Source organism: Vulpes vulpes, unplaced genomic scaffold (assembly GCF_048418805.1).
Source record: "Vulpes vulpes isolate BD-2025 unplaced genomic scaffold, VulVul3 u000000657, whole genome shotgun sequence".
NCBI classification, from domain to species: Eukaryota; Metazoa; Chordata; class Mammalia; order Carnivora; family Canidae; genus Vulpes; species Vulpes vulpes.
In genome coordinates, this window is record NW_027325810.1 from 739795 (window position 1) to 765707 (window position 25913).

Genomic DNA, 25913 nt, shown 5'->3' on the forward strand with positions numbered 1-25913 from the left:
AAAACGCACCCAAGCTCACGCGCGTGCCGCCAACCGCACGCCGCACACCACTGAGGAAAATTAGGGCATCACCTGGTGTCCCTGAGCTAACTGGCAGAGTCGATCTTGTTCTTTTATTCATTCACCGCTTTTTATATTGCTAATAACTGGATCCTTTGCCATGAGCCAGGCGCCGTGCTCTGTGCTTAACAAATGGACTCTCTTCTCGTATCACAAAGCTTAACTGATTAATAACTGCTTTCCGCGGACACTGAAATGATGGGTTCCCTTGGTGGTTCTGACTCAGGGGGCCCCCGGGTCAGGTTCTGGCAGCTGTTTTTAACAAGCAGCCCAGGTGATGCTGATGATCAAGTAGCTCTCCTGGGAATCTTCTCCGTTGGTCCAACTGGCCTTCCCAGCAGGTGTGATCCCGTCCCCGCAGAGCTAAACAAAGCAGGTTGGTCACCTGAGGGAGGGACGCTGGCGTCCCCATTGTGGCCTGAGAATCCATTATCCTTCCCTGAACAGTCGCACGGCAGCCTCACAGTGACCAGTCTGAAACCCCCAGATCTTCACCCACGCTGGGACGGGGCTGGAGTCCCCCGTAACAGTATCGATTTTCTTTACTCAAACGGTAGACCTGGCTTTTCATCCTAACCAGGAAGTGGTCTTACCTAATGCGACCTCCCGTTCCAGCTTGCCCACTTCCCTTCTGCATCCTGAAAACCTAAGTAGCAGGATCCCTGGGTGGCGCAGCAGTTTGGCGCCTGCCTTTGGCTCAGGGCGCAAGCCTGGAGACCCGGGATCGAATCCCACGTCGGGCTCCCGGTGCATGGAGCCTGCTTCTCCCTCTGCCTATGTCTCTGCCTCTCTCTCTCTCTGTGACTATTGTAAATAAATGAAAATTAAAAAAAAAAAAAAAGAAAGAAAGAAAACCTAAGTAGCACTCGCTAAGGAAACGGTAATGGAGAGAAACTCTCCCAACTGTACGTGGCACCTTTCTGCATCGTAATAACTTTTCAGCATTCGGGCCATGATTTAAAGAAATGGGAGGCCACCAAACTCGGAGTCTGTTTTGGCAAACGTTTATGTTGTCGATGGTCCCACCTATCAAAAAGGCAGAGCTATTTAACAGAAACGTCCGCAAAGGGAGCCAACACAGTCTCATGGCTGCAAAGAAACCTTGGACCTTGTGGCCTGACCCTCTTCTCTACAGCTCGGGTTTTCCAGCCATAGGAGGGAGGGATGGTTCTCTCTGCCTTCTCCTCATGAAGACGAGGTATACGTGTAGACAAGGTCGTGCAGGACTTTGAGTTTCTGGGGCAGGACTGAGCCGTTGCCACTGCAGCACGGTTCCCCGAAACTAGGTTTCTTCACCCGTCAAGAGTTACCGCAGGGGCTGGGATGATGAGTAATGCCTCCATGTAGCTGAACGGACAGTTGGAGGAGAGTCTTCCCCCCGTGATGACGGAGTCACAAGTCACTGGGTCTGAAATCTCTAGGTCTGAGACACCAGGAAGCTGACAGTTTGTATATACAACAGAAAAGGCCTCTTTGAACTACACAATGTTTATGTTACAGCAATCGCTCTTAAAGCAAGTCTGTGTATGTAGTTCTTTGTTTCTTTAAAACAACTCTTCCAAAAAAAAAAAAAAAAAAAGGCAACTCTTCCGTTGAATGTACTGCTTAGGATGAATTTATGTAGCAAGCAGTTGACTCCTCTCTTGGTGGATGGTGAAGACAGAGTCCGTTGTCCTTCCTCCGTCCGCGCGGAGGCTGTAGGCGGCCGATCCTAGCTAACCTCACACTGAAAGATAGAGCCCTGGACCCTGCCGGTCCCTGTGCTCCGATGATTCCTGTCCCCTGTATCAGATCTGTTTTGAGACTCTTACAGGGATCCTCATTACCTCAAATGCAAAGGGGGGTGGTCTTATTTGACGTGTCTGGGGAATACAGCCCACGTGAACCGTCGTAACAAAGTGAAGACCTGTTAAATAAAGCGCCATTCAAGGAATAGAGAAGACGGACGGAATGCCACAGAGAAGACCCAATGCTTATTCAATTATACACGGAAAAAAAAAAAATTATACACGGAGAAGTGGAGCCACCTGGGAAGGCACGGTGTGGAGCTCTTAGGTGACACTGCGCGGTTATAACACTTGCTTATTGACTCAGAGCTATAAAGAGACTCCCCAGTTACGGAAGCCAGTGGATGCTCTCCCCCAAAATAGTCGCGTCCCGCTAAGACCTACTAAGGTACCTCTCCAAAAGTACCCGTACAGCTTCACACACCTAAAATACAGTAAAAATCTCACTTTAAAAAAAAAAAAAATCTCACTTTAGGAAATATCAGAGTCGGGGGCAAGGGGTTGTTAGCCCACGTACCCAAGGGAAAGACTATTTCTTTTAAGTTCTCCAGGTAAAGCTCCTTCTTGTTCCTATATCGTAATTCAACTCTTGCCGTGAGTGAGACTAAAAAGGGGACCTAAAAATAAAGCAAAAGGCATTCAGCGGGATCTCAGTTCTAACCCCAGGACAGCTCATCCAGGACAGACTGCCAGTGAATCCATCACATTTTGCCTGGACTCAGTTTCCCATCCAGGAGAAGAATTAGGAGAAGGAAAGGAAGACGATCATCATCCTGGGTTCCCGTTGTGTCACCCAAAATGAGGGGGATCCACTGAAATGTGAAAATGGTGGAATGTGGAAATAAATCAATACACAAACATATAGCCCCCCCGTGGTGATAGTCGTCATGTTGGAATAGTGAGTCTGGGGTTTCCTTTTGTCTTTTTTTTTTCTTTTTCCATAAAAATGTAGTGCTCTTAATTGCTTTTGTTTAGTGAGAAAAGTGATAATTTAAGGAAAGAGAAAGAAGCAGATGGGAGCTTTAAAGGGCGATTGTAGAACTGGATCTGTGATGTCTGAGCTAGACTCCCCGGTGGGTAGAAGAGTGCTCCAGTTGACTGCACAGGAATGAGGTGTGCAGGGCAGCCCGGGTGGCTCAGCGGTTCGGCACCTGCCTTCGGCCCAGGGCGTGATCCTGGAGTCCCGGGATCGAGTCCCACGTCGGACTCCCTGCATGGAGCCTGCTTCTCCCTCTGCCTGTGTCTCTGCCTCTCTGTCTCTCTATGTCTATCATGAATGAATGAATGAATTAATTAATTAATTAATTTAAAAAATGAGGCGTGCACGGTCCCACCATGACACGGTGGCCACCTCTGCTGACAGTTCAGCCAGCGTCCAGCACCATCTTCACGTCCATGGCCCCGGCCTCCTGGGACCCTCGTGGGCAAGGTCACCATCGCTAAAACTCACCCTCTCGTCTTCTGGTCGCTCTATTTGTCTCGTGGTCCCCCAAGGCTTTTGGACTCAGGGCTTTGGTATGAAATTCGATCTTCATTTAGTTCATGATTTTTTTTTTCTCTACCCAGCGACAGAGTAGGATGAGGTCATGTTTTCTGGCGTTCTGGCCAGGATCTGAACCCTTACCAGTGACAAATATCGAGAGCTTAAGAAGCCAGTGTCCAGTTTTCTTTCACTGGTCTTGAGTGGACGGTGACACTCTCCCAGATGTTAATTCCAGAGTGACGGAACCGTCATTGTCCCCATCTGTCCCCACTGCAAAATTAGTCCTTCTCTGCAACAGTCGCACCGAAATCTGGTAATGAATGACCCAACAACCCAAGAAAACTTGTCTTTCCCCCCCGAGCCTGTTTAGTGGCTCTCATTTCCGTCTAAGCTCTACTGTAATTTCAGTCGGGACAACAGCAGGCTGGAAGGGCGAAGGGGATTAGCCCGAAACCACTGGATGGCGAGGAGGAGGAGGAGGAGGAGGAGGAGGAGGAGGAGGAGGGAGAAGAGGCCTATGTCATCCAGTGAATGTTCTACTTCAAAGCTTCAGAAAATGGGCTTGCATCGCCCTCTTCCAGGAAGTGCCCGCGAGGCCCCGCCGCTACCCGAGGCCGTCCCCCCACGAGAGCGGAGAGTGCCCAGGTGTCCCTGCACAGGCCCGCGCGCCCTCTCGGCCTTCATGCCCTGCCCTTCCCTCCCAAAACGCGGCGGTCGGACAGCTCGGGAAGCGTCATGTCCCTCTGAAAAATGACATGGGGGCGGCGGGGGCAGAGGGGTTCAACCCCAATCCCTCTGGTGAGGATATTCCCAAAATATCGACAGTCTGGTGGCCTGGCCACATGACACCGCGTGGCTGACGTAGGAACGGAACCTCCTTGGAGGTTAAACTAGTCCCTCTCGGGTCTTTGAACAAACTTGGGAAGCTGAGCTGTGGGCCAGAAAGAAGCACGGGCGGCTCTTTGGTGGCCCCTGCCCTTGCCATCTGATGGCCCCGGCCGGGTGGGTGGCCCCGTGCCTCATGGGCTCACTGTCCTCTCGAAGCGCAGGCCGCACGCAGTCCTCCTTTGCCTGCCCCTACCCAGCCGCCGCCGAGGCGCTTTCTCCGGCAGCCCCAGAGTCAACCGTCCTGGGCGCCCTTCCTTGGCCTCCAAAGGACGGGTCACCGCTCTGGGTGCCAGCCTTGCTGCCCCGGGTAGCATGTTGGCGATTTAAGGGGGACCTCGTGAGATGCGCACAGAGTGCGGAGAGCGGCAGGCCCGTGCTGGATGGGGGGGCAGGAGGAGGGTGTCTCGGGCCTTGTCTGCCGCCCTCTCCCGGGGGCGCCCGCGTCACACACGGGGAGAGCAGGGCACAGGCTCACGGCGACGGAGCAGCTGCAAGTGAGGCCGCGGCCCGGCTCGCTCTGCTCCAGATGCCCGTCGGACAGCCTGCGGATTCACGCCTCCATGTCGGGGCTGCTCCAGAAGCTGCTTGTGGATCACATACCACGACACAGGCCGGGCCCTCGAAGAACGACGGCAGGGACACACAGGAGGGCAGCAGTCGTCACGGCCATAGAGGACGAGGAGCCCCGTCGTCACTCGGGCTTTGCGCCGCGTCCGCAGCAGAAACTCCCAGAAAAGCAGGGGAGCCGTGGAGAACTGCGGGGTGTCTGCGCACTGCCCCCCACCCCGTCTCCCAGCCTCAGGAGGCCTCCTCCCCCTGAACTGGGCAGACCCCCCGCCCCCCACCCCACCCCACACACGCACACGCACACGCGTGCACACGGCAGGGTCTTTGGAGGCGAGCAGAGGCGGCTCTTACTCCGCATGACGTCACGTCCTTCCTCTGGACACTCTGGGGCCACAGGGTGTCCGGGCCCTCGGCCTGAGCTCACTCTGGAGCTAACTCTGCGAGCAGGCCCCCGACCCTGCAAGGGGACGCCCTCCCCCCCACCCCGTGGCCACACACACCCCTGTACCCGGAGGCGGGGGAGACGCCCCTGGAGACGCTTCAGAGGCGGCCCCGCGAGGGGAAGGCGTGTGAGCCCCGAGTCACACCCCCGGGCTGAGCCCCGTCTGCCCCGTGCGGCCCTGGCTTTGGCTTTAGCCCTCGAGAGCCTCCGCTTCTTTGTCTTGGAAATGGGAAGAGGGATACCCGCGTTAGAAGGCGGCGGGGGCTTGGGATTACGGGGGGGGGGGGGGGGGGTGTCGGATAAGCCGTGGCCACGAGGACGTCCCAGGCCTTTAAGCGCGCTCGTGGGGTACAGACCCGATCGTGACCCTCAGGGGCCTAATGGGTGTCCGACGGCTGTGCACCTGCCCTGGGAGGCCGGGCCTGCCCCCACACTCCCTCAGGTGGCAGATCCGTGGGCCACCCTCGGGTCGGGCCTGGGTGGGGAAGGGGCTGTAGCGGTCTGTGTGGGGCCCTCGGGTGGGCCTGAGCGAGGAGGGGCGGGCGCCGAAGCCCCCGACACCCAGGTTGGCCAAGCAGGGAGCGTGTTCGGGAAGCGCGCCTGAGGTCCAGGTGATCGGGGACCGGCGGCCACGGGGCGCAGGTGAGAAGGGCCAGCAGGTGGCCAGGCTGATGGCAGGCGCCCGGGGTCTCAGTGGGGGGCACTGGGAAGGGGGCCAGCGAGGTCTCCGAGGGAGCAGCTGGGAGGCCAGAGCGGGGCCCATGGGTCCACAGGAGGAACAGGACCCTGAGCCCTGGCTCGTGTCCGGAGTGGACCGGAGCGCCCGGGAAACCCGCCCTTATCACAGTCCTGAGAGGTGAGGGGCCTCGGGTAGTGGGCGGGGACCCTTGTGTCCGTCTGTCCTGCTGCGTCAGGGGGCGAGGCCTCTGTTTCCTGCGGTCGCACAGCCTCCCAGGCCGAGCTCTCCGGCCTCCCTGATCGGGGGCGCAGGGAGGTGGCTCCTCGCGGCCCCCGCTGACCGCCCCTGGCACCCCAGCCGCCCGGCCGCCCCCCGAGCCCAGCGGAAATGAACACGAGAGCGGCCACGAGGCGCGCCAACCGCAAGGCTGGCTGGTCGGCCTGTCCTGCCGGCAGGTGGGTGCGAGCACCTGCTCTGGCCCGGCCCGCGGAGCAGGCCCTGGGGGAGGAGGCGCAGCGGGGGGCCAGGCCGCGGGGGGCAGAGCTGGAGCTGGTTCCCGGGGTGTCAGGGAGGCGCAGGAGTGCAGAGCCTGGAGGCCAAGACGGTGCTGCAGGAGGGGCGCTTGGCGGGAGGCGCTGGGAGGGCTCTGGGGCCAGGCCACGTGGGCACCCGCCGGACCCCCGGCCGGCCTGCTCCGGGTCTGCGGCCCCCACGCGGACGTCTCCGCCGAGCCCACGCTCACCGACAGCCAAGATGGACTGGTCGTTAACAGCATCTTCTATTTACGGTTAAGGCGCCGAGACCCCCCAAAAGCTTTGCCGTGTCTGACGGCGGCCTCTCTCCCAAGGCCTCGAGCTGTAGGTCTTTGTCGCTGCTCCCCGCACACACTCACTAAGACCAACCCTTTGTCTCAGATCCTGCAGAACTTGGGCTCAGCGCAGGGGGGGAGAATCATCACAGATGCCTCGTTAGTGCCACCCGGGGGGGCGCAAGGTGCTTCCGAAGTGGACAGGGCGGGGTGGGGGGGCTCGATACCGGGTCACGACAGTCTCATTCCAGGCCCAGCTCTGCGTGGTCTTGTACTTCGGGAGAGTATTGGGTCCCAGCGGAGGCCTGAAACCAATTTGGAGGTTGGATGATTCAAATTAATGCTTTTTTGCTCCAAAATGAAACCCAGATTTCGAACGCTACGAATTTTCCATCTCTGGTGTCTGGCCCAGGTCGGCCCGCGGCCCTGATGTTCCAGGGTTCTGACTCCCGTGTCCTCCGGTCTCCATCTGAGGGGCCCTGAGCGGCGCCCCGGCGGGACGGCAGCAGCCTGCACCTGCAGCACGGCCGCGTGATCGAGGTGGCTCCCCCAGGTGGGGCAGGTCGCCCCGGGTACAGAAGGACAAGTTAGGTGCCCACCTTCACGGTCCGAACCTAAGAGGCGAGCCAGGGCCGTGCCTGGGCCAGGGGCCCACCGGGTGAGCCCCCAGGTGCCGGGGCCGCGGCAGGTCCTTCGGGCTTACGCGGCGTCTTCAGGAGGGGCCTCTAGGGATGATTAGGTCTCAGGTTAGGGGCTCGGCCGATCAGGAAAGTCGGAGTAACACAGGTTTACACAGGATGGAGCTCCCCCTGGGAGAAGCTTCCGGGGTCGCGCCGGGGCTGCATCCCCCAGCGTCGGGGCTCCCGCTCCCGCTGCCTCGTCCGCATCGTCCAAAACAAGGGAAAGGGGAGGGCACGTCCCCTCGGCCAAGGCACAACCCCGAATCCGCCCTGCACCTCGCTCACATCCAGGCGCCTCCCTCCCGCGCGGTGGGCCCCGCAGCAGGCCCCGCCTCGTGACCCGCCTCCCACCCTGGATGCCGGCGCCCCTGGAGTCTGGGGGTCCTCCCGCTGAAGGGAGGGCGGGAAAACGGGTGTGAAGGTCACGAGCCGCCTCTGCCGTGGTCACCTTTGGCGTCCTTGGGGAGAGAGTGCCAGCGACGACGACAGGGCAGCCCGGCTCAGGTGTCAGGCTAGGGGGAGGGCACGGAGAGGAGGCGCCAGGGAGGAGGACTGCAGCGGGGAGGGATGCAGAGGGGAAGGCTGCGGTGGGGAGGGCTGCAGAGGGGAGGGCTGCGGCGGAAAGGGCTGACAGCGAGGAAGGCTGCAGAGGGGAGGGCTGTAGAGGGGAGGACTGCGGTGGGAGGGCTGCAGCGGGAAGGACTGCACAGGGAGGACTGACAGCAGGGAGGGCTACAGCAGGGAGGCCCATGGGGAGGCCCATGGACAAGCTGGTTTTGACTGAGGGGAGCCTGGGGAGGCCGGGCCCTTCTGCAGGAAATGCAGCCCAGGGCGACCGCAGGTGCCACAAAGGGGTAGGTGGAGGCCGGGAGGCTAGCAGGGAACTGTGCGGCAGGAAGCCTCAACCCAAGCAGATTCTCGAACCTACAGGGTTCCCGGGCCCGACCCCAAGGAGCCATACCTCCTGCTGCATTTTGCCCTCGAGTCATTCCAGCCCAGAAGCTCATGATGTTCAAAAGAGAGAGCTGAGGGGACGCCGGGCGGCTCCATCGGTGGAGCATCTGGTTCGGCCCAGGGCGTGATCCCGGGGCCCTGGGGTCCAGCCCCGTGTGGGGTCCCCGCTCTGCAGGGAGACCCTGCCCCTCCCCACCCCTGCTCACACTCCCTGTCACATGCTCTCTCTCTCTAATAAATAATCTAAATTAAAAAAGAAAAAAAACACAGGTGGAGGGAGAGGCAGGCTCCATGCAGGAAGCCCAACGTGAGACTCGATCCCAGGACTCCAGGATCAGGCCCTGGGCCAAAGGCAGGCGCTAAACCGCTGAGCCACCCAGGGATCCCCCCGGCATCGATTTTTTAAGGCAAATACCTCCACGTAAATAAAATCATGATTATATTCATGATAGTTCTAAGTAGTCAGAACCATTTCCCTGGGGACGTGGACAAGGGCAGGGGGAATTTCCCCGAGCCTGTTCACTGGGAGAGAAGATTCTGAATAAAATTAGCTCATCCTGGGTCAGACTTGCGCTCACTCAGCAGGACCGTTCCCGCCGAGGCTCCTCCGAGGTGCCAGTTAAAACCAGTGGCTCTCTGGAGAAGCCACCGCCGCAGGCTTAGCAGGACCCGTGGTGCTACAGGGGCCCCGGTGCCACCAAGGAAGAGGGGAGGGTCAATACCGATGGCTGGTTTCCTTTTAAAAAGCAAAATTAAGAAACAGTAGAGTATGCTGCACCGGGTCAGACCTTACAGACCTACTTCCTCTTGAGCCAACAAATATTTTCGACTAATGCCACCTCTCAAGGGTGCTCTCTGGTGTCTCCGCACAGGTCTTTGCCTCGCTGCCCGGGGAGGGCTGAATTTTTATTTTTGTTATTTCTATTTTTTTATAAATTTATTTTTTATTGGTGTTCAATTTGCCAACATACAGCATAACACCCAGTGCTCATCCCGTTAAGTGCCCCCCTCAGTGCCCGTCACCCAGTTACCCCCACCCCCCGCCCACCTCCCCTTCCACCACCCCTAGTTCGTTTCCCAGAGTTAGGAGTATCTCATGTCTGTCTCCCTTTCTGATATTTCCCACTCCTTTTCTCTCCTTTCCCCTTTATTCCCTTTCACTATTTTTTTATAGTCCCCAAATGAATGAGGCCATATGATGTTTGTCCTTCTCCGATGGGCTGAATTTTTAGAGCCAGTCCCCACTCACAGCACTTTGGCCGCCTGATGGCTTCTCCTCGATCTCCTTTCTCCACTTCTATTTTGTCTTCTCCTTTTTTTTAAAATCGGCCTGACCTAGACAGATGCAGGTGACCGTGCCATGGTTTTATAATTAATGATGAGACTTGAAAGAGGGTATTTAAAGAGCAGAACGTGAAGGGCTGTAAAACAGTTCCCTGTGGGTCTCCGTCTCCGTTCGATGCAGCGGTTAATCGGACGTTGGGAGACTCTCCGCCAGGTGGGCGATTTGAACGCGCGTGTTGCACGTGACTGCAGAACCCGGGCTCACTCTCCGGCCGGGGAGGGCGTGATGGGGTGTCTCGGCGCAGCTCACGCGAGTCGGCTTGCGAATGAGTGTGGAAATAGGCAAAGTCTTCCCCTTGTGGCAACAGGGTCCCCATTCCCCTCCCAGTCCAGCCTTCGCTTATCGTCGTAACAGCCTCCACCTCACAATCCGTGGTGCAAGGCCATCTCAGGAGACAGAAGGGAGATGCGTGGTGGTTGCCTTTGGGGTCATATCTTTCTCTCGTCCGGGGACCCCCTCTTTCTCCAGGGGGCCTAGGAGCCTAGTGATGTGGGGTTCTAGCCAAGCAGGCAGTAAGTAGAGCACAGACCTGGATCTTTACCAGAAACTTTGGGAAGGGTGCCAAGCTAAGAGTCAGAAAAAAAAAAGAAAAAAGGAAAAAAGGAGAAGCCTACAACAACCACCACGTCCAGCTCCACAAACCAGGACTGGCCTCCTGGACAACAGGTGAGTTGCTGCGCGTTTCGGCGTCGCTCCGTGACGAACCCCTCCAAAGCCCGGTGGCTTAGAACACTGGTTTGCTGTTTTCTCTTATGGTTCTGTGGCTGCCCGGGATCAGCTGTGAGATTCTCCCTGGGCATCTCTGACGAAGTTGCAGTCAGAGAGTGGCTAGGGCTGGAGTCCTCAGGTCAGCTGGGCTAGACGTTCAAGAAGGCGGCTCGCCTCATCGTCTGTCCCCCGCGCTCCTCCGCGTGGAGTCGAGGATTGCAGAGCGCGGTACAGTGGAGGAGCCTGGACTGCCTGCGTGGAGGCTCAGGGCCGCAAAACCAGGAAGCAGAAAATTCCAGACTTCATGATGTCAGGTTCCAAGCTAGCGCAGCATCATTTCCATCAGATCCCATTATTCAGAATTGTTACAAGCCAACCCAGCATCGCGGGAGTAGAGAAACAGACTCCGCCTCACCATGGCCCCGCACCCAGGAGAGAGGGAATTAATGGCAGACACGTCTTTTCAGACAAGAGACCACCAAACAGGAAGAGAGTGTTTTTTAGAACAAAAGAAATTCTTTCTGCCTCCACTGCTCTGAGGGAGACCCACTCCCTACTGCCCTTGAGTGGCCCAGTGACTAAGGAGCAAAGTAAAATTTGAGCAAATAGAATTGTTTAAAATATCTAGGGGGAATAGTTAATAAACCCACACCACCCTTAGACCTCAGGAGGGCAAGCAGATTACACAAACAATTTAGAGGCTTTAATCTAATAAAAAAAAAAAAAAAAAGACCCGTGAATATTTATTTAACAGTGCAGCCATCAAATTGAGAATTCATATTATTTTTAAAACTTGTAAAAATCGACTATGACTTAGGCTACAAAGAAAACCTGAAAAAGAAAAAGTAAAATAAAATAAGAAAGTATGATTTTTTTTATAGGTGACACACACAAAAAAGAAAAGGGCTGGAAGTTAATAAGGGATTAATTTTTTTAAGCAATTAGAAGTTTAAAAACCCTCATAAATTGATGTTGAGTCTGAGAAGAAATCAAAACTACCATTATGAGATTCTAGAAAATAATGACAATTGGAACACCACGAATAAAACTTGGGGGACTTGGAAAAATCATAGCCTTACATTTTTTCATTATTAAACAAGAAAAATGAAGATAAATGAGCCAAGTATTCAGCTAAAACTAAGAAAAGATTGTGTAACAAATCCGCAGAAAGCAGAAACAAGGAATCTATGAATATAAGAACAAATTAATGAAAATAAAGCAAAATCAGTACAACTGAGAGGTAAGTCTTAAAATATTTTTGGAAATGCTAATATCGTTGGCAAATCTTTGAAAGTCAGCAAAAGTCAGAACATGCAAATATGTATAATATTAATGATTACAAAAGAGATATCACCAGGGACCCCTGGGTGGCTCAGCGGTTTAGCGTCTGCCTTCGGCCCAGGACCTGATCCTGGAGACCGGGGATCGAGTCCCACATCGGGCTCCCTGCATGGAGCCTGCTTCTCCCTCTGCCTGTGTCTCTGCCTCTCTCTGTGTCTCTCATGAATAAATAAATAAAATCTTTAAGGAGAGAGAGAGAAAGAGAGAGATCACCACAAATAAGAATTAACAGAGAGAATTTCCGTTGTGCAAAGCACAAACCTACACAAATGCTTTAAAAATCTTGATAAAATGAATGGTTTTCTAAGAAAAGATAAATTATGGAAATGGACTCACAAAGAGTTCAAAACCTTAATAGATCAATAACCTGTGGCAAAGACTTTTAAGTCTTTTAAGTTCTTTTTCAAAGAACTGCATTCTTGAAAAACAGCATGTCTGGAATGATTGAGAGAGAATTCTCATGCTTTTAAAGAACAAATAACCCTTATGCTATTTCATAAATATAGAATATATGAATATTTCATAAATATAGAATATATAAAAATGAAAATCTTCCCCATTGCTTTTGTAAAGTTAACATGATCTTGATGAAAAATGAAGAGCACACAACAAAAGTGGCCAATCTCACATATGAAATTGGATATAGAAATCCAAGTCAAAGATGAACCATTGATTCTAGAACTTTTCAGACTTTTATTGAAGGTGTGTTAGAGAAAATTAGAAGTTAGATGGATTCTTATTGTCCAATAAAGAATTTAATAACTGCATTTGGTGCTTCCATGTGATAGAAGATTATGCAATCATTGCAGATCATACTGAAAATGGCAGGGGAGAAATAGTCCCGGTATATCATTTAAAAAATTTTTGTACAGAATGATTCCCATTTTTGTAAATATATGCACCACTCGTGTGGGGGGGGGGGAGGGGGTCTGAAAGGATAAGAACAACATGGTAACGCTCTGAGTGTTAGAACTTAAAATTCTTTTCTCCTCTTCTTCCTTCTTTTATACATTTTCCAAATTTTCCACAAAGAAAATATAGAACTTTTCTTTTTAAAAGATTTTTTTTTCACTGAGAGGGAGAGTGTGCACCCGAGCAGTGGGGCGGTCAGAAGGAGAGGGAGAGGCAGGCTCCCCACTGAGCAGGGAGCCTGATGCAGGTCCTGGAATCATGACCTGAGCCCAAGCAGATGCTTAACGGACTGAACCACCCAGGCGCCCTGAATTTTATTCTTATTTATTTATTTATTTATTTTTATTTACTTATGATAGTCACACAGAGAGAGAGAGAGGCAGAGACACAGGCAGAGGGAGAAGCAGGCTCCATGCACCGGGAGCCCGACGTGGGATTCGATCCCGGGTCTCCAGGATCGCGCCCTGGGCCAAAGGCAGGCGCCAAACCGCTGCGCCACCCAGGGATCCCCCTGTATTTTATTCTTAAATAAGTCTTAACTGCGTAGTAGGGATCCTTCACAAGTCCCATGCCTGCACCTGTCCCACGAAAGATGAGCCGTATTTATTCCTGCCCCTTCATTTTCCTCGTTTCCTCTTGCTACCAAATATTTCCTCTCCGCTTTCATCTTACCCCTGGTTTTGGCCTCCAAAGAAGTTATTATGGAAAGTGCGCCAGCACGTGTGTCAGCAAAATGAATCAAACAACTGAAAGAGTTGACCTTGGATCCTCTCGCATGAACAGCACATAAAAGGCAGGCTGCCCTATGAGAGCTATCGGCAGGGCACGTGTGAGGCAGAGGGAAGGCAGTCGAGAAGGACTTGGCCTCTCCCCTCACAACACACCCTTCCCATTGCCCCCGGCCGGCTCCTGCTGCGGGGAAGGGGAAAGAAGCCAGGCAGGGGTCTCTGTGCCATTTCATCCCCGTCGTGGAACTGGGCTGTGAACGAATGTGCCAAAGAGCCAGAGAGTATGGGGGCTTCGTTTCGATGATGGACCAAAGCTTGAAGCGTAGGGTTCAAAGACAGAGGAGAAGTTGCGGTGCAAAGGGAGCCAGGGCCCGCGTGCCGAGGAACTTGGACATTTTCCTACAGACGGTGCAGAGGCCTTGAAGCGTTTGAGTAAGAAGACAACTTTGTGTGTCCCTGTGTATATGTTCACCTACATATGGAGCTAGAGATCTTGTGTACGTGTACAAACATCCAGAGGCACGTGCATGCACACTTTCATTTATGTGTGCGTGTGTAGAGATCTCCTATGGGAACCAAAATATAACTGGAAAAAGGGAAAGGCTGGGGACAGGGAGGCCCAGATTACAGAAGGTCGAGTGACATGAGGGTAGGGAGGAGTGAATGGGTATGAGGGGTCGTTTCGAGACAGAACTGACTTTGCAGAAGACAGCCAGCCCACCCCCACCCCCGCCCCATTCCCACTTTGATCCTTTCTGTTCAAAGGATCAACCCTGACTGACTGCCTCAGTGGGGAACTCAGTTCTAATTCCAGATTCCAGAAAGAGAGAATCTCATTGGCCTAGTTCAGGTTAGGTGCCCGCTGCTGGCCGGCGTCACGGAACGCAAATGTGGTTGCTAGGGTCCATCTGTTTGCAGGATTGATTGACCCATGTCTCTCTTTACCTGTGGGCTGTATTTTTCAAGGGAACCAGGGCTGGTTTTGGTTGCTCATCATTGAATTCAACACCTTAGAAGGTGTCCGGAACATAGCCAGCCCTCAACCATGTGTCAAAAGGACAAATGTACACATAACAAATGGAGAGCAGTATAGGTTTGAGAGGGGGGCACTATGAAGTCACCTAACCCAGCCCTCCCGCCATTCATTACTCAGTGTCTCGTTTCTCACTAGAGCACCGACTTCAGCAGGATTACGTCAATGGCCTTCAATACACCAGTGAGCTTTTGTGGTCTAGCCTAAGAACCAGCCCCCATTTACAGGAGTGACTTAAGTGAGAAACTATGCTCCTAATCCTAAACAACTGACTTAAGACAAGCTTTAGAAACCCCATCCGTCTGTAACTTGAAAAATACCTCCAAACCCGACAATCAATGGAAGGACGAGGCTAGAGAGAAAAGGTATTTGTCAGAAGAAAGTTGGCACACGTGTCACACTTTTTCCATCTGATTATTTTCGTTTTCTTCCTGTGAAATCCGCTTTCCTTAAGTGACCTCTGTTCATAGGAAACTATTTGGTTTAATCTCTGGGAGCCATAGCATATTTTTAACTATCTCCCGAAGCCAGCTCCCTCTCCAATGAGCGTGCCTGATACCCAAACAGATGTTTTATAACACTCAGCACACATGAGCTCACCACTGGCAAGTCTTTTGCACACAATCAGCCCACAGCTCTTCTCACATCTCGCCGGTCATGCCACAAACCCAAATTCGGGACTCGCAGGCAAGCTTGAGTTCTTACCACGGTAACCAAAGAACAGAAGATGGAGGGTCCAATTCTGAATTTTCTACTTCTTAATATTTTGTGAATCTAATGATGAACCAAAAACTGCACAATAGAAAGCATTGGCCAAATTCAGTAGTATAAAAAGACTGGCTGTCCCAAAAGAAATCAGACTACGGTAATCTGAGTAAAAGGCCCAAAAGCAACTCCAGTTTTGGTGGTGCTATGAAATATTAAGGCCTGAAAGGCCCGTGGGTGTCGTTGAGTTAATGCAGCAACTTTATTTTTTTATACATCAAGAAGCTTAGACCCATAGAGCGGAAGTGATTTACTCAAGGTTTCACAATGAGTGTGTTAGTCGTACAACTGGTGGTCCAAACTCTGCCTCCCAGCCCCGACCCACAGAGCACACGACAGCCCCACACCACCAGTTCCCTGTCTTTCTTCTCCATGGACCATCAGTGTCTACGGCTCAAAACCAGGAGGAAGCCGGAACCCGGCCAACGAGATCTGTCATCTTTCATGACTATGCCATGATTGTTCAGAATGTGTCACTTCCAATTTAGGCAAAGAGTTTTGTTGAAGGATAGTTTCGTCTGATAAATCAATCAAAAGTAACCCCCAAAAAAGTTTTTTGAAAGGGAACATGTTGGGGTGCCTGGGTAGCTCAGTGGTTGAGCATCTGCCTTTGGCTCAGGTCCTGGGATCGAGTCCCACATCAGGCTCCCCACGGGGAGCCTGCTTCTCCCTTTGCCTGTGTCTCTGCCTCTCTCTCTCTCTGTGTCTCTCATGAATAAATAAATAAAATCGGGATCCCTGGGTGGCTCAGCGGTTTAGCACCTGCCTTTGGCCCAGGGCACGATCCTGGAGTCCCAGGATCAAATCCCACATCAGGCTCCTGGCATGGAGCCTGCTTCTCCCTCCTCCTGTGTCTCTGCTTCTCTCTCTCTATGCCTGTCATAAATAAATCTTTTAAAAAAAAAAAAAAAGCTTTACAACTGATGGCAATTTTAAAAAATAAAATAAAATAAAATCTTTAAATAAATAAACAAATAAATGTAACCTGTTAACATGTCTAGTGTGGAAATCAAGGGAAGCATGTAGGATTCTTGCCAGCCCTTCCCCAAGAGCCTAGAAGATAGATAACCCAAAGAGACCATGAGGGGGTGATTGAGGAGACCTAAATTCACAACTGCAAGCTCATGGACCTTTGATCCTTTGAGAACCTGAACTTGCAGGGGAAAATCTGAGCTAAGAAGGCTTGCTCCACCTCAGAAACCCTCAGGGACCTAAGCAGTGTGTGTTGAGCACCAACTTAAATTTGAACCTATAAATATCTCCAGAGGAGAAGACCCAGAGGCCATCTCAGAGACACTCAGCCACCAGTCGGGGAGCGACGTTTAAGCGGAGAAGAATGCCAAATGGCATATTATATTCTCACATATTTTTGCGGGGGGCTCAGCGTGGGCCAAGTTGGACATCCTGCAATCAGGAGGCAAAAAGTAATTGAAAGATGTAGGCGAGGACCAAATCACAAAGAGCCGTACATGCCATCAGGGGTGTCTCGGTTTTATTCTAAAGAGAATGGGGAGTCATTGAAGGACTTTGAGCTGGGCATTGAATTGACCAAACTTGTGTTCTGGAAAGATCTCTTGACAGCTATGTCAAGAGGTGATGGATTGTGGCCAGGAGCTATATTATGTGATTCTATCTACAAGTGATTTCAAGAAAAGTTTTGCATTTTTAGTCTCTATTCAGGATAACAGGGAACAAGGATGAGTGGCGAAGGCAAGCAGAGCTGGTTTCAGTCCTACGTCTGCCCTGTACTGCCGTGTCATCCCGGGCACCATATATAAATAAGCCTGAGCCCTCGGCCTCATTTCTACACAGTGAAAATAATGAATAAAAATGACATGCTTGGACTTTTTCAACACCATTAGGTTCGGTCCAATCAAAATGGCATTTTCCAGCCTAGGAGAAAAGCCACCTCGCGTCCTGCTAAGCCACCACTTAGCAGGAGATATTCTTGCATTTTCTTCTTAGAATTTAACCAGAATATCTTGTTGCTAATGTGTGAAAATAATTGGCACTCGTACTTTGTAAATGAGCGAGCCGAGGTAAACTGAGGTCAAGGCCAAATGTTGGATTCGAATCAAACCACCCAAAAACAATACTGCAAAGAATTTAACTGGGTTACAGAGACCAGTGTGCGAACCAAGAGCTCCGGTCGCCCTAGCAACCTTTTAAGCAAACACTGGTGCAGATTTGCTGGCATATGTGACACTGAGAACATCTGGCCTCTCTATTATCCTCTCACAAGCAAAAAATGATGTCGTGTAAACTGATCTTTAGGCCAATTATATGGTCTAAGTGTTACAGTGTTTGTGTTGGCTCCTCTGGTTCCAGGTTTTAAGAACTTAATTTGTAGCCACACCCTCCCTGAAGTCCTAATTGCATCTTACTGTAACCGACCCCAGGGACTCGTCCCTGCCAGGTCTGCACCTTTCTTCAGGACGATAAGTACGTGTAAAGACATCATCAGCCAACTGTGTGTGCAAAGCATGGTGGGAGGTCCTATAAGCATCAGTTACAGCAGTGTGGTGCCGCGGGAGGCGTGGAGAGAGTGCGCGAGACAGGGGGCTCCGGGGCCTGCTCCGGTCACGTGTTGGGTGCCACAGTCTCCCCTCTATACCAGCTTTGTTCTGGAAGCCAGGTGTGGAGTGTGGAGGCTTCAGGCTGCAGCTCGCTTAGAAGGCACTAAACTAGCAGTCGGAAAACCCGATACTACCTCCAACCGGCCTTCCTACCCTAGACCCTAGACAAGGTCATCACTGTGTCCGCGCATCTGCGGCTCCAGCGAGACTCAACTCCGTTCCCGGCCTGCATGCGGCAGGCACCGCTCCAAGGCCTTCATCAGCACTGATCGAGCTAATCCTCATAAGGGTTCTAAGCAGCAGGCGGTACTGTTATCCCCACCCCGTGGCACGCGGTGGGGGCACGGAGGAGACTGCGAGCTTGCCCCCCACCCGGTCCTGGCTGCTTACTAAGAGCTCGGGGCTGCTGCGCTCAGCTCTAGTGGGTGGGGTGTCTAGTGGGCCATGGCTGGTGCTCCGGAGCGGGAGCCCCAGGGTGCAGCCCTGGACTATTACTGACCCCAGGAAAGGGGCCTCTTCCCTGCCCCACCCCCATCCCTCTGTTGCTATGGCCAAGATGTGCGACAGGAGGGAGGTCTTTCTCCCACCTCACTCCGACCCCCACCTCCACAGCCGACAGATCAGTGGGAGAGGCCACCTCTTCTTCTGTGGATCCTTTCACACCTTACTGAGGACATCCAGGGATTCTGATCTGGGTTATAAACAAACGCCTACTGGTAGAAGAGGGCTGGGAGGGCCCCATTTCATCTCTGGACAGAACAGTCTCTGGTAAACATAGTAGCGTCACAGTGTGTGAAATAAGTCAAGGGGCCTTGAGATAGCCTGCCTTGTCCCTGCTGCAGCACCCCCGTCGGGGAGGGAGCCGAGGGGTGGCCAGCCCTCAGGGAGATCTGAAGCCGCGTGGGGACACGACCCCAGGCACCGGTAGCTCCATCCTCAGGACCAGCGTTCTCCTTCATCCACGGAGGAAATGAGTCTTCCGAGTCCCTTTGTCTGAGTTAGCACGTCTAGGAACAAAGGGCAGACCGTGTAGTACAGTAAATCCCGACTCTGAGTTGTCCGTCACAGGAATTCATCACAGATGGTAATCATTAGGACTTTCACATTCTTCAAGGAAAGAGCTTTATCCAGAATTATAAATAAACTATTCCCAGGGCTTTAATTTATAAAGCTGTGCTAAAAAACAAAATTCAACTGAATAAAATTTAAAGATCTTAGTGGCTTTCCTTAACAGTTCATGGATCGGGCTGCAGCCCACCTAGCAAATAGAAAGGAGCTCCGGGGAGATGGACGAAATGGGGACTTTTATAGGCAGAAGCAGGGGGCGGGGGGCAAGGACAGGGAGAGAGCGGGTTACCTCATCTTTCCTTGGGGGACAGACGGGGCCTTCGAGGCAGGTTACCTCACTAATGCTGAACTGGGAAATCCCAGATTGACGAGTTTAAGATGACATTTCTGGGAAAGTTTGAAATGGAAAGGGAAAGTTTTCCCTAACTGCGGTTAGGGTAGGCATTGAGTCTTGCTTTGCCGACCTGGGCCTTAGCACAAGCGACTCCATTTGAGGCCTGTTATCTCTCCCTGTTTAATAGCTGTGAAAGAGGCTGCTTGGACACGGGGATTTATATTTATGGCCCTGGGTTGCAAAGTCAGCCTAACCCGTGAAAGCTCGGCATTGATCCGGGAGCTCCGGGCAATGCTGCCAGAAGATGGGAGCTTATTTCTGTGGTTACTGGGCCCCCAGTCAGAAGCTAACAAGGTTAGGCCCTGGTTCAATCTCGTGAAATGCAAGCTCAGAGGAACCGGGGTGCTGGCACCTAAGACGGCGTTGTAATCCCTAAACCAAGAGCGGAGCAGTGGAAGGCTGCTGCCTTCCGGAAGTTTCTCGTCGGGTCCCAGGGAGGAAGGCACTCACCCATCAAACAACTGCCGTTTGCAGGGTCCTGTGTGCAGCATAGACCATAACTAGAGACCTCGGGGAGCTTGTGTCATCAGGGAAGGAGGCGTGGAGAGAAGGGGCTGGCTCAGGACTCGGCTGAGTGGGGAGGGCGTGCGCGAGGCAAGGTTTGCTCGCCCCCCCCCCCAGCCCCCACAAACGTGCGTCATGTGTCTGCTGTGACCCTCAGCCGAGCCCCGTCTCCAGTCACCGCCTGTATCTCCCGCGGTGAGACACACTCTCTTCATTGCCCCTCGGCCCTTCCTCCGAAGGCGGAAGAGGGGAGCTCCGGCCTCCGTGGACACATCCCACCCGGCAGGTGCCGCGGGGGGTGGGGGTCCACCCTGGAGGGTGCAGGTGCGCACAGCGTGGGGTGAGGAGGAGCAGGAGGGGGAGGAAGGGCCCGGCAGCCTGTAGGGAGCCCCTTCCTGGCCTCCTTGCAGGGGTGGGGGGGGACACGCAGCAGAGGGGACAAGATGACGCAGGTACGGGCAATCTGCAGGGAGGCCAGCACCCCACAAGGTGGTCCACGTCCCACCCAGGCAAGGCGGGAGGCTCTGATGCAAAAAGTGAGGGGGCCCAGGCACCGGCAGGAGAAGGTCATGAGGGGGCAGGACTGGCGGGAGAGCTGAGAGGGGACACCATCCAGCAGGGGGGCCGGGACTTGCGCACACTCCGGACTGTGTAGAGGCTGCTGCGGGGGCCCTGGGTCATCAGGGGAGGATGGGGCCAGGCCCCAGGGGGGACGGAGGTGGGAGCGAATCACGGTAGGAGGTCCCCAGCCTGCGTTTCTTCCGAACCCAAGGTGCCTGAGCAGGTGCAACAGCACCCACGGGTGGAAGAGGCCTCCCCAAGCAGGGCAGGGGCGGGCGGGCGGGGGAGGCAGAGCCCTGGGGAGTGCGGGGCTGCCTCCTAATCCTCCGCTCAGCTCCCGAGGCCCAAGGGCAAAGGCTGGGGACAGGGACGGGCACGAGGACCCCGCGACAGCGCAGGTCACGGCCCGTCTCGGCCCGAGCCACAGGGTAGGGGGAGCTGCGCTGGGGCCTCCGTCTGCTCCCAGGAGCGCACCTGAAATCACGTGAAACAGGTCCCCTTTGTTCAAAAAACGTGGAGACCCCTCCTCAGGAGGCCTTCTATGGTGCAGAAGGAAGGACAGGGGTTCTGGAGCCGATCTGGGGTTCGAACCGCCAGCCCCACCCCTTCCTGGTTGTGTGGCCTCTTGGAAAAGAGGTTTAACGTTTTGGAGCCTCAGTTTCCCCATCCAAGAAACAGAACATGTGATAACGGTCCCTGGCCGGCAAGGCTGTTGGGGACATTACGTTTGATGACCTCTGCACACAGCTTGACCCCACGCATCCAGTTAAGGTCGGTCCCCCCCTCCCTCCTCCTCCTCCTCCTCTTTGAGAGAGAGACTCCAGGAAAATGAATTCTAACAATTTCGCAACACAGTCGGCCCAGAAATAAGGAAACGGGGCTCCGTTTGCTGTCAGGGTCTACGGTTGGCCAGCAGGGCCCGTCAGAGCCCGCGACCGCTTCCCCGCGTCTCATGGCTGCCCACGGAGCTTGCCACCCTCCCTGCCGCGGACAGCCGCCGTGGGCTCACATTCCTTCTCTCTGATTCTCTTACAGGGGCGCTGCATCAACTTCACCCGGGTCAAGAACAACCAGCCTGCCAAGTACCCCCTCAACAACGCCTACCACACCTCCTCACCGCCTCCTGCCCCCATTTACACCCCCCCACCCCCTGCGCCCCATTGCCCTCCCCCACCCCCCAGTGCTCCCACCCCTCCGATTCCATCCCCACCGTCCACCCTTCCCCCTCCCCCTCATGCCCCACCTCCCAGCAGGGCGCCACCCCCCTCCCGACCTCCTCCCAGGCCTTCTGTCTAGAACCCAAAGGTCATGCTCTGGGTTCTTAGAAACTTTGGGGAGGAGGCTCCTCTGTGGTGTTAGAATAAGTCTTTCCAGTTAGGGGAGGCTTCTGCTTTGGAAATGAGTGTGACAAAGCCCACTGACCTTCACACAGCTTAAAAATTGGTTTGTAACACCAAAACATCGACAATCGTGATCCGCAGAAAGAAACAAATTTTGAAATGCCTGAGAACAAATGATGAGGCACCTCCAGTCACAATTCTAGCCAGCCAGCCATCACCTCTAGAAGGTTCCGGAGACCGTGAAACTGCCGAGATGCTCTTAAATGGGATTGTGTCTCATGGAGACCAATGATAAAATCATTTCTCTGAGGGTGAAACGCAGAGTCGGATGCATGAGCAATACCATTGCTGGGTTTCTAAATGCTGCCTTCCCTCCTCCACTCCACCTCCATCACTTGACCCTGGACCCTTGGCCTAGGAACCAAGGAATCCTCACCCAAGAAGGTGAAAACCCTTTGGGAAAAGCTGGGGGTCCCCACTGTGGCAAGAAACTCAACACCAGGCAGGTAACCAAAAGCACGTTCGCTTGGGATTTGCAGAGGAGTAAAAACATTTGCCTTCTTTTCCTTTCAAATTCTCCCCGTGTCCAAGTGAGGAAGAGAGCAGGTGTTTACGGATGGAAAAAGGTATGTTGCCACGTTGCTGTGTACGTGAAATCAGGTGTGTGCATTGACAGGCGAGTACTGGTGGGAGCATCAGGCAGTTTCTAAGATCCACAGGCGTCAGCAGCTAGAGGTGGCTGGCCCTGGCCCAGCGTGGTCCACTCAATCAAAGGACCAGGCATTGTGGAAGAGCAACCTGTTAATGGTTCGTGCTAAAAATCAAGATTCAGCTTCAGTTTAAGTCACTTGAGATACAAAGAAGTGACTGACCCCATTTTCCGGAGACAAATGGCGTCACCAGCACCTACCATACAGTCTCACTGGGTTTTTTTCTTTCTTTCTTTCTTGGTAAAGTTGTGTACCAGAGATTTCTAGGTAGAGTTGAGACACCATGGTCCTAACATGACATGGAAACCATCTCCAGGTTCTTTCATTAACCACAGAAAAGCCATGTATGTGTAGATGCAGATGTACTTCTCCTTGGCTTTTCAGCATGCTCACACATATAAGCTGTCCACCCAGGAGGAATATACTAGATGTTCTGCTTGAAGTTCCCGCCAGGCCTGGGGTCCGCCCCATTCCTCCGAGGCTTTCTGAGTCTGTTGTCGCCAGTGAGCCCTACAGTCACTTTCTAAACATTGGGCTTCGCCATCCAGGGTGAAAACAGGGCCACTGCTGAGGGCCTCCTGCACCACCCTATTCAAAATTATCTCCCCCTCCAGCTTTCCACAGGTCCTAAAATTCCTCTCCCAAACTGCGCAGAGTCTTAAAGAACATAAAATAAATATAAACTTAGTGCTTTGGGTTATGGTCTCCCAAAGGTGCTCCAAGAACCCATCACGCCAGCCTGATCCTTGCTCTTTGCTTAGAACAGAGACGTAAGGACATGGCGTGCGTCCCATCCGCACCAACTCGGTAATCACGGCACTATCCGTGGAGCCTGAGCATTTCTTCCCAGACCTCACACCGACTCTAAACAGCCCCCGTTCATCAGTCAGAACTGAGAGAGAGAGATAAGCTTTTTTTTTTTTTCAATTCCCACTTAGAAAGTGGAATTGCACAGAGGACTGGGGGATCCTTGGGATAAGAGGTGCAGACAGGGGAACACAGAGGCAGGCGGAGGGTCTTAGTGGGGGACCACAGTGCCAATGCCAAAGGACACTTCTCCAAGTGTACCTCAGACCCAGCCCTCTCCAGCCCGCCACTCCCAGTCGCCCCGCCTTCTCGTAGAGCTAACATCAGAGATGGTTTCCAGGACTTAGGAAAGCAACCCCCCCTCTGCCACCCCCTCAACCTGGCCTGTATTGTCTATTTTCTAGAACACTAGGCTTCTTCTTTAGCATAGTCCCCCACGAAGCTGGGGCCACAATGTCTCAGCCGCCTGCAGTGACATTGCTGGACTCCGGAAGACCATTCCACGGGAGAATGGGTTCCCCAGGCTCACAGCGTAGAGACGTTGAGCCCATGGCAACTGTTTTGACTGCTGGCAGTGCAAAACAGTCCACCCCACGCCACTGCCGCACGGCCCACCGCGGCCGCAAGAAGGTCCAAGCCAAGACGCCGACGTTGCACGAGATGGCGGGCATCAAGTGACAATGCGACATTCCGATCTCAGCGGCACATCAGTCAGAAGCCCTGTGCAGTTTCCACGATGTTGTGGGGGAACTTTTTGATGAATAGGGAACTGCAACTATATGATGATTTCGCAGAGGATTAGCAGGGTTTGTCCTACGCTGACTCATCGTGTCATCCCTAGTCATTTAGAACTACAGTTGAGAAGGTGAGACCTCTAGACTGTACGGACACGGCAATAGTGGGCTAGTCCAGACAAGAAAATTCTTTAGCTGGTTTATAAAATCCATCATACTTGTATCATTCCCTGTAAAAGGCAGCAGACATATGATTGTGATCAGGAAACTGCACAAAATTATTTTTTTTTCAACCCCCATGTTATTGTCCTTGTGAAGTTTTTTTTTTTTAATAAAAGCCAACTTTTCGTTGTATATATTCGTATTCCATGTGTTAGATGGAAGCATTTCCTATCCAGTGTGAATAAAAAGAACGGTTGTAGTAAATTATTATAAAGCCAATGATATTTCATGGCAGGTTTTTCTACCAAGCTGTGCTTGTTGGTTTTTCCCATGACTGTGTTGCTTTTCTAAATGTACAAATAGTTACCGGAATGACGAGACCCCTGTTTGCACAGCATTAATGAGAACTTTGAGTTCCGTGGTCCCCTCCGTCGAAGACCAGCTCACAAACAGTTTCTGGCCCGGAGCTTCGCACATCCTCCAGGGAGACTGTAAAAGTTCTCTCTTTCACCAAGATGAAGAACAGAGCAGGTGGACGAATTAATCAGTAGACTTGGAGATCTGGCCATGGGTCACCTTGCTGAACGTGTCACTGAAGTGGGCCCAGGTGATTGGATGTCTCGTAAACACTAGAGTCCAAACACTGTCGGGTGAGAAAAATCCATCAAAGAACCAGGAAAAAATAGTAGTAATTATGAGATAGTGAGCGAGTTTCAGCCCAATGCCAACTCAATAAGAACAATTAATGCTGTGTAAAATGGGTTGACTTAGCTTGCGCACCCATGAAGATATATGCAGCAAACAGCCCGCTCATGCACATCGGGTGGGAATGGGGCATGCTAGTCAGTTGCCTTTCCTAGTTATCTGAGCTCTACTATGTTATTGTACGTGGATAACCAATTTAAAAGAATTAGAATATGATTTTTTTTAAATGCATTTAACATTAAACTCTTCTTCTAATCCTTTCCTCTTTCTGTGATAATTCAGAAGACAGTTATGGATCTTTGGTGAGTCATTGTTATAAAAAATCAGTTATCACTGTACCTATAGGAGCCTGGGCTAACCCTGCGCGATGACAAACTCTGGAAGTTGCTTTTTTTAAAAAAATTAATAATAATAATAAATTCCTAAAAATCATCTCTTTTACTGGTTCTTCGTCTCTTTGTTTATAAAAATGAAGTATATCTTGTTAAAGTGCTTAACATCTTGATGATAATAAAATGACCGTTGCTATGCAAATTCAACTGTATTTCGCAAATCATTATTGTTTTTCCACGGAGCTCTTCAGTGTCTTCGTCACTGTCATTTGTTTCTTCAGCTGTCCTGCGTTCGAGATACTCTTTATTTCCAGCCAGAGTTTTACCATTTAAAAAGTAATCCAAGCTAAATGAAAAAGATAAAGTAAAAAGTGGAGACAGAGGAGCCCTCAGGAAAAAAATAAAAAATGCACGGATCAGTTAGGATTGCGTCTGGCTGCCCGTCCCGAGATCTGTGGCCATGACTGATTGGACTCAGAGCAAGGACTCCAGAGGTTTGCAGCTGCTCAAAAAACCAGGCAGCGTTACAGATGTGCTGCAGTACATACCCTTCCTTCTGTATACACCTCAAAACATTTTTATTACATCTGCCATTCTGACACAAATCATTTTTTTCTCCTTGGCAGCTTCAAGTCAGCCCCTCCGTTTAAATTTTCTGTAGGTGAACGAGCGTCTCTTGCTAGCTCCTGAGTTTGTTTTCTCATGAGCCTTCATTAAGCCTCCAACGTATCTTTAACTGGAATAAAACCATCTGCAAACAGAAAATCCATGCCACGACTTTTTCCAAGACTGCAGGAGTATTTACTTTTTAATAGCCTTTTGGGCGCATGCACATTTTTA

The 25913-nt window shown here is 52.4% G+C and overlaps 1 protein-coding gene across 1 annotated transcript in view; it reads left to right on the forward strand.

Annotated features, from left to right (window-relative positions):
• ANTXR1 (ANTXR cell adhesion molecule 1) overlaps window positions 1-25275 on the forward strand; it is a 168587-nt gene extending 143312 nt beyond the window's left edge. Inside the window, exon 21 of the mRNA XM_072746172.1 lies at window positions 21319-25275. Coding sequence (XP_072602273.1) covers window positions 21319-21579 — 261 coding nt within the window. The 3' untranslated portion in view covers window positions 21580-25275. The remainder of the gene's footprint in view (window positions 1-21318) is intronic.
• The last annotated feature ends 638 nt before the right edge of the window (window positions 25276-25913 follow it).